This window comes from Fulmarus glacialis, unplaced genomic scaffold (assembly GCF_000690835.1).
Source record: "Fulmarus glacialis isolate BGI_N327 unplaced genomic scaffold, ASM69083v1 scaffold2295, whole genome shotgun sequence".
NCBI classification, from domain to species: Eukaryota; Metazoa; Chordata; class Aves; order Procellariiformes; family Procellariidae; genus Fulmarus; species Fulmarus glacialis.
Genome location: NW_009214724.1, coordinates 162001 through 170356, shown reverse-complemented (window position 1 = coordinate 170356; position 8356 = coordinate 162001). Strand labels below are relative to the sequence as shown.

At 39.4% G+C, this 8356-nt stretch overlaps 1 protein-coding gene across 1 annotated transcript in view; it reads left to right on the top strand.

Annotated features, from left to right (window-relative positions):
- Positions 1 to 799: 799 nt before the first annotated feature.
- The window catches only part of NT5C2 (5'-nucleotidase, cytosolic II), a 40434-nt gene continuing 32877 nt past the window's right edge, over positions 800 to 8356 (top strand). The window contains exon 1 of the mRNA XM_009578651.1: positions 800 to 913. Within this exon, the coding sequence (XP_009576946.1) occupies positions 813 to 913 (101 nt within the window). The 5' untranslated portion in view covers positions 800 to 812. The remainder of the gene's footprint in view (positions 914 to 8356) is intronic.

Genomic DNA, 8356 nt, shown 5'->3' with positions numbered 1-8356 from the left:
TCTGGCTGGAGGAGGGGGTGAGCAGGATTGCCCCAGTGTGCTAATAACACAATTGGGAAAAGTACCCCTGTTTCCTCACTGCAGGGCCTTCCTAATGAGAAGAACTGTCCAGTGGTTTGGTTTTGGCAACCAGTACTTGTGAAGGGGTGCAGATGTTTGTGAAGATCTGTTGGTGAATATTTGCATTGCTGGTGTTACAGATTTGCAGTGCGTTCTTGCTCTGTCTGAATGCGGCTGACCTGCAGAGAACAAAAGATCATCTTTCTACTTTCCTTCCAATTGTTTCTGCTAATTTAGCGTCAGTTTGAAGCTTTGTCTTTGCTTAGAGATCAAATGGCCAGGCACAAGGCTCTTTATTTTTACTGTGTGGTGAAAGTGGCAAGGTCAGTCAGTTTGTAGGGTTTGCCCTGCCTAATTTATCTCATGTATAAAGGGTAGGTTTTCCATCACCTGTAGCTAATGCATATTAGTAACTCTAGGGTCAAAAAATACCCCTTTTCAGCAATGAAAACAAGGTCTCTGTTTCTAAACGCATTTTCACCACAACGGATAGGAATATCTTTGCAGTTCCAGCCATGTGGAAAAGCCTTCCCAGCTCTCTCTTTTAACACCCTATCTCATCAAACATCTGAAAGGAAAGCATCTTACTTGACCTGCAAACTCAGATCATTCCACCGGGTACTTTGTAAGACTTCCTGAGTGGCATTGCATCTCTTCGTACCAGGAAACAGACAACTTTCTGGTGAAACAAACCTTGAACTTAAGCAAGCTTTTCTCCTCTGCCTCTTTCAGAAATATATAAGCATTTGAAGATGACAACCTCATGGAGCGACCGACTCCAGAATGCAGCAGATCTCCCTGCAAACATGGATGGGCACGCTCTGAAAAAGTACCGCCGGGAAGCCTATCACCGGTAAGTTGTTCATGTAACCCCAAAACTAAAATGCTGAGTCAGGGGGAAATAAACTAAGCATAAACCCCACATTTCTTGGTTTTTGCTTGTTGGTAAAACAGAAAAGTCATTCTCACCTTTCTTGCAGAAGTGTTAGTAGAAGAGAACTCAGAAGATAGCACAGTATTGGCCTGCAGGAATTTACAAACAGCAGAGTACTGTTGTACTAGAGCAAGCGAGGGTATCCTTTCTTAATGCAGTCGAAAGATTAATCAAAGTTAGATTTTGGGATAGAAGCTTTCAAGTCAAGAAATACTCAGTGGCAGAAGTGTTATAGTAATTATTGCAGTGCACACTGGGAGAGCATAGCCTTAGACACTGGAATGCACAAATACGAATAAGGAGGAAATCAAATGGGATCAGAAATTAAGTGTTTGAGCATTATATCTAGTATGATTCTACATGCACCACAGAAGCATGTAGAAGCACTAGGCAAGATCTCAGCCTCCTTTTCTGTGGTAGGTGTGCCTAAAACCATCTTTGCTGTAAAACAGTTACAGTCTAAATAAACAAGATAGAGTACGGAATAAAAGAAACATTACCACTCTCATTTTATAGTTTGGGAATCAAAGTACAGACACTAGATTGTTTTCACAAGATCACATTGGAGGTTTGGTTGAGCCTAGAATTTAGCCCACAGCTCTCAAGGTTCCAGGCATAGAGCATAGAAGATGGATGTAGTCTGTATCCTTATCAGATGTCTGGACCGTTACACAGTTAAAAACAACCGCATCAAGTAATTATCAGTATTCTGTTTGTGGGAGGTGTATCTTCAAAGTTTAGCTTGTTTAATTTGAGAAGTCATGCAGTATGATGTTTTTTCAGCAGGAGTTGGGGAGACGTATGTCTGATATAGAAACAGAAAAAGAAGTCAAGTTTCCCAACCTCTTGCTTAAATGCCACGTTGCATTTGTGATTCATATACAGTTTTGGAAGTGTTTTGGAAGTGCTATCTTTTGAGTTTCCACATGGAATCTAATTAGAGAAAAACGCCTTAGCATCATATGATAGGCCAGGTTGTGCAAGTTGCAATGGGTAAGGCTAAGTAATGGATCCTGTGATGCGTTTCTGAAGCTTTCCAATTTCCAGTGAATATGTTTGGGAACATGTCTTAAGTGGTGGCATTATTTGAGTCTCTCAGTGTCAGCTGGTTTGTCAGATATGGAAACATCTAATGAACGTAACGTAAAAAGAGAGGGATTTTATACCATTCCCTGGCAAAAAATCTTCACCTTGTTGAAGTCATTGACAGGTTTACCTTTGTGTTATAATTTTACCTGTGACTTTAGTTGTGTTACTCCTGATTTAGACTGATGGAAATGAAGTCAGAGTAAGGCCTATTTTTTTTTTTCTAAATACTTCCTCAACATTTGTTATGGTTAGGTGCTGACAGTCTGCTAAGTGGTGTACAAGATCCAAAGGAAGCAGTACTTGTCCTTAAGAGCTCACACATTCAAGTCCTCATCATGTTTACCCTTACTCATGTAAGAAATCTTAACTTTCAGAAAGAATTTCCTTATGGAAGATGAGAATGCACTCATTTAAAGGAGGGTTTTCCACTAGGAGCTGGGATCTGGTAGTTCAAAATTAGTCTGTGGTACAGTTTAAGTATCCCATTTTAGAATCTAGAAATGTCTTATTCAAAACATACTGAGCAGAAATGTTGCTGGCACTTCAGATTTTCATGGAAAGCACAACAGTGGAAATACATTAAGGAGAGGCACATTTTCGTTTTGAAATTACTATCCTCTTTTAAAGAGAGAGAGGGAGAGAATGGGAGAGAATGAGAAAACCTGATGCCAAGACTGTAGTATAAATCTGTGCTATTAATGGCTTTGGTGTACCAGTTTCATGGGAGTTATTTTGATAATCCAGTATTGTAAGAATCTGAAACAACCTCATTCCACAGGCAGTGTTGTCAGATTTCTATTTCTAGTATTTTTTGTTATCTTAGTGTTAACAGATGTGATGTTACTTAAAAGATAAGTGCAGACTTAACATGATAGAGTAGGACTGAAGTTATTTCCCCTTGTTGTTTTATATTGTAGTTTTTAGTATTTTAATAATTTTTCAGATGTAAAATATGTGTGCTGGTCACAGTCATCAGTTCTAGGATGTAAATTTGTTTCATTGAGGTCCAAGTATGCTCTGACTGTTGGATATTGCTGAAGCACTGTCAATTTTATGAAAAAGAGATATAAAAGACAAGGCATTCATTGTCAAGATTCTTTTCGTTCTCTTCCTTCCTTTTTCTTTCTCTTTGTTTTTCTTTCTCTTTCAGTCTCTTTTTTTCTGTCTGTTCTTCTTAATCTAGCAGCTAAAGAAAAAAAACTTGAAAACATGAATGTAAAGTGACTTAGAAACAAAAACAATAAAAAAGAACATTGAATTTAAAACTATGAAATTTTTTTACCTTAAAGCTGGTCCCAGTGATTTTATGGGCCCAATCTGGAAGGCTGGAGGAGCTTGGCAGCTGGGCCACATTTACAGATGAGCATAACTGGGGCTAGCTTTTGATACCAATGTTGGAAGCCCAGTTGGGCTCAAAGTCATTCATTGGGATTTTCTAAATGCTGCTAGTAATGCTTGGTTTTCTGAAGTGTGAAATTTTAAAAACTTGTTTCACTGTTTGTTTACTTCATGTTTACTTCGTATCAGTGGAGATACCTAGACCAATTGATTTACCTTCCTGGTTCTCATGAACTATGCCAGATTTTATATGCTTGAATTGTAAATGCTGAAGCAGCATAAAATAAGGGGAAAATTTTCCAATCCAAGCAAAACAATTTACCTTAAAAAATAAAAATAATGTTCTTGTGGGCATGAAACTTTTAAAAAAATATAAAAAAATTAGCTCTGAAGATGCCACTCTAATAGTCGTATTTTACTGTGGTCATTCATGTGTTTTTTCAGGTGTTGCACTTCTTATTGTATCATACTTGATGGATGGATGTTCAACATATAATATTGTTGGCAGAAATCCCAGCTGAGACTGGTTTAACTGGTGTAATGCATACTGACTCAGAGTGTGATGACTATATCATAATCATGTCTGAATGCCATAGGCAAGAATGCTCAAAATCAAATATTTATAGCTGTTTTCCTCTCATAGCTGTTTTCCTCCCAAAAGTTTTGTGTGCTGTTTGGATCAGTTTGTATAGCTGCTTAAGAAATTAGAGTATTGAGGTTATTAATGAACTAAGCAAAGCTTGCGAAATGAACATGTATGCTATGCTGTAGAGTTCAAGGGGCATAAAAGCAACATCACGAATCAGAAAAATCTGTAGGGGAGGAGAAGTGGTGGGGTCTAATCTTCAGGGTATTTCTGATGACTTTAACTAAGACTTTTGGTTAGCTAGTGTTACTATCAGCCACAAACCTTGTTATACAACATTGTTGGCGCCTGTTGGAGGTGAGGTCTAAAGATGAATTAATATACAAGCTAGATGTTATTCATTCTCTAGCAGAGGTCACTGGTAAGAGGATACGATGTTACTGTGCTATTGGCAACATACATTTTAATTCGGAAATAAGATGGATGTGTAGCTGTTAGGTAGCTTTTCCTTAGTGTGTGTGGTTGTGAGGCCACCTCCCTCATGCACTGCTTGTTGACTTTTCCGGGTAGAGGATAATCACTAGGTCATTTGTTCTGGAGGAGTACTGTCATTTAACGTGATTGTAATTAGGCAAGAACTAGGTTGACTCTGAGCCACCAAATTGCCCTAGTGTCTATTTTTTAACTTGGAGTGAGCACTTCTAGGCACCCTCTGGATTATCTCACATAGCTCTTTAGGGTTTAAATAGCAACCACATCTAGCTAAAGCAAATAATGGAAAAAGTTGGTGTTCCATCCACTCTTGTTACTGACAGTTACCAAGATCCAGGAAACAGGTATTTGCATTTACTTTTATTCTGTGGTTTTGTCTTAACAGGGCAGTAAGGCAGAGATGGCCTTTTTGGTAAACATACAGACTTTGGGATGCTTTTACCATTTTGCATCAGAGTAATTTGAGACTTCTCATCCTGAACATGGGGTTTCTGTTGTTGTTTTAGTTTTGTTTTCTTGCTCTGTTGTTTACTGGCTAGCGTGGGGGATGTGGCATCATGATTCCTAATCCTAATTCTCCTGCTGACCGGTCATAGAGTATTGAATAAGTTGCTTCATAGTTTTGTAATTCGGTTTGCTTTCAAAGCATCTTATGGTGGTAATATGAGTTAAGTGATTTAAGCTGTTAATATACAGTGAGATCCTGGGTAAAAAAAATGGTATATACTTTAATAATGACAAAGCAAAAGAATTACCAATTGGTTGTTTTGATTTCTAGGGTTAAAGATGTATTTTAGTTTGTTCAAATTCGTAAATTCTGGGCTATTCACTGCTAATTTTGTTTCTTCACTTTATTGATACTGCATCATCAGTGATTGCAAATAGGTGGAAATGTTATATAAACCAGGCTATGAGGCTTGAAACTGTTTATCTATTTGGGTAGCTATATATAAAGTCTCTTTAAAATGATCCGTTCATTGAGGTGGCAAATGAGAAAAAAATCTTTACCAGTCTGAAAATGCTCTTTTCATCAGACACGTTTGGATAGGCGATGTGTGGTGTTTTCATATAACTGTAAGTGAGGTAGCTCTGTAGGCATTGCTGGCCGTGGGCTGTCCTCATATGTCTTTGTGCAGCCTCCTTGAACTCGTGCGGTGGCATGTGTGTAGCGGAGAGCAGCATGTGGCTCTCTCATTATTTTGCTTTAGTGCTTCGGACATTGGAGAGAGGAGGGGAGGGAGTGTTAAGGCGGCAGAATGGGCGAGCTTATGAGAAAGCAGAACACTTGCCAAATTAATAATAAAGAAACTACATTGAAAATGTCCCATGATCCCTAGCTTTAATAGTTTCACAGAGCAGACGGGTGTTATTTTGGGATGGAATCCATATGTGAGCTTCTTGGCACTTTGCTGTTGCCTGGGAAGAAAACCCAAACAATGGAAATGGCCAAAGCCAAGGCTATCTCCTTCCATCTGATTCCTTCTGAATTTCAGAGGGAAGTGCTCATAGTCGTCTTTCTGGATGCAGCCTCATCAGACTTTTAAGCTCCAGTCGTAACCTGATTTTCCAGTTTTATGTCACTATAATTGTGCAAGGACAGTTAGTCTTGTGAAATTGCAGGACACTATGTTGGAAATGTTACCAGAAGTGGCTAGGAAATTTTGTTGCCCTTCTTCTGTCTTCCCTATCTGATACCATTTCATCGGCCTAAAGTCATCTCGAGCCCAAACACTATCTCCAAATACAATTACAAACATACTGACCTGTCAGAATCTTCCTCTTCGGTTGAAGAAGGAATAAAACGGAAGTCTGAAAATCTAACATCGTAAAAAAAAGACCAAAATGGTATGATAAATAATAATATATGGAGTGGTCATTACCTGCCTAAAGAGACAAGACTCAGCAAAAGAATGATTACATTGGTTTTAGTAGTTTAAAAAAGTTTATTTATTATCCCCTCTAAGACAGGTACCAAAGCATCCAGCACCCCTTTGGGTTCTTAAGGTTGCTCACATGATTTGTGCCAGATAAGTAAGGTCAGTGAGGGATTCATCTGAGTTCATTGCTGTTGGTAGAAGTCACCTGTAACCAGAACTATAATGTCGTGTAGTGAGACATCTCCCCCAGCCACACAACATCTGGGGACTAGCTAGTAATACTGAGAACATCCAGTTGTCTGGATGGAGTAGTGGGATTTTTTTTCATTATTAGCCTTTTTAAAGAGGCTGTGGGGAACTTGGACATGGGAGGCTATTAAAAGCTAATCCATTTAGTTCCCTCGTATTTCTTTTTAACTCTTCTAGCATATTAAAACATGGAAGTTGTCCATAAAGTGAAGATTAACCAAAGTGCCTAAACTTTCAGGAAGCAGGAATCTGAGCCTTCTGGCTAACTAGTCCCTGTTTCGTGGCTGGCTCAAGCCCAACTGTCCACCGCAGTCTTTTTTAAACACACACGTAGGTCATGCTTAGCCAGCTCCCACTGTATTTGCTGTTCCACTCAGCACTGTTGCAAGTTTCTTTGTATTTCCAGTGAAACATACTCTCCTGACAAAGAATGCTTCTTGCTGCGAGGTATTTCTAGACGCATTTGGAAAATCATTATAAAAGTGCTCTGTTCCAGAAACCTCGCCTCACATTGTTCATTTTCATTTTCTCGCTATGAGGAGTTGTGAGCCATGTGCCAAGTTCTTCCTTAGTTGTATAATTCTGTGCATTTTGTTTATTTTGTCAGTCATATTACAAGAATATTATACATGCAAATTTCATTCAGGGCACACAATGCTTTTGAGATTTTGCACAAATAAAATAAAAACATTTCTCTCTCTCTGCATTCGCTCCTCTCCGGTGTTACTCGAGAAGAGTTGGGATTTAGGTTCCTGCCTCGGAATTGATTGACAAGAACAGTAACAAAACCGAGGTTAGTTCTCTTGTGAAAATATAAAGGACTGTGAATTGCAGTGTTGAGGATATCAGGGCTCTGTGACTCCCTTTATGCATGCTCAGCAGTTTCTTCTTCCTTGCGATACAACACATTTTTCTCTTACCCAGCACAATTCGTAGAGCTCAAAAAGAAAATAAATAATGTCATCATGGAGAGCCTTCTGCTGTGGTCAAGATGCAGGGTTTAATCTTTGAGGAAGAACTCATTAGGGAGGAAATGTGCTTCATGGTTTCCCTTAAACAGCTCCTCAAGTTCATTTTTCTGAAGGTGTGGATCTGTGCCAGGCTAAGCCACCCCAATTCCAGGCTGCTGCCTCCCCACTCCCAGCTGTGCTGGCTCTGGGAGCCGATGGGGCTGGATACGGTCCCTCAACTGGCTTCCCCACAAGCACCGACACCTTGGGCTGCTCCAGCCACACTGCACAGGGAGTGCAAAACTGTGGGAGATTCACAGGGATGTTCCTCAAAGCAGAAATATAAAGCTTGGTTTTTCATCAGGAAGGAAAGATGAAGGCAAAAGAAAGGCAATGTCCTATTTAAGGAGATGCTCTGGTTGCAGGCAGGCGTGGAGCTGGGGAGTTGGGTTTAGGCAATACTCACCTCTGCCTCTCAGCACAAGGAATGGAGAGGGTGTTCTCATGCTATGCCTGCAGTTTGATTTGTCTTACTGCCCAGTGCTGTTAAATTTTTAGATCAGCTTAATTTTTAATTCTAGCGGTCCTAGTTAAAATGATTATTTTCTGAGTGGAAAAAAGAACAAAATCAGGGGAAGGGAAAGTGTGATTTCTTCTGGCTCTGGCAAGTGGAAAAATTATTCTAGATTAAAACTTCCTTGCCTAAAAATGTTGGGTGATTTTAGTTTTCCTCTTATTCTGACTTTATCTCGACTGTTTGTAATCTGGAAGCTGCTTTGAT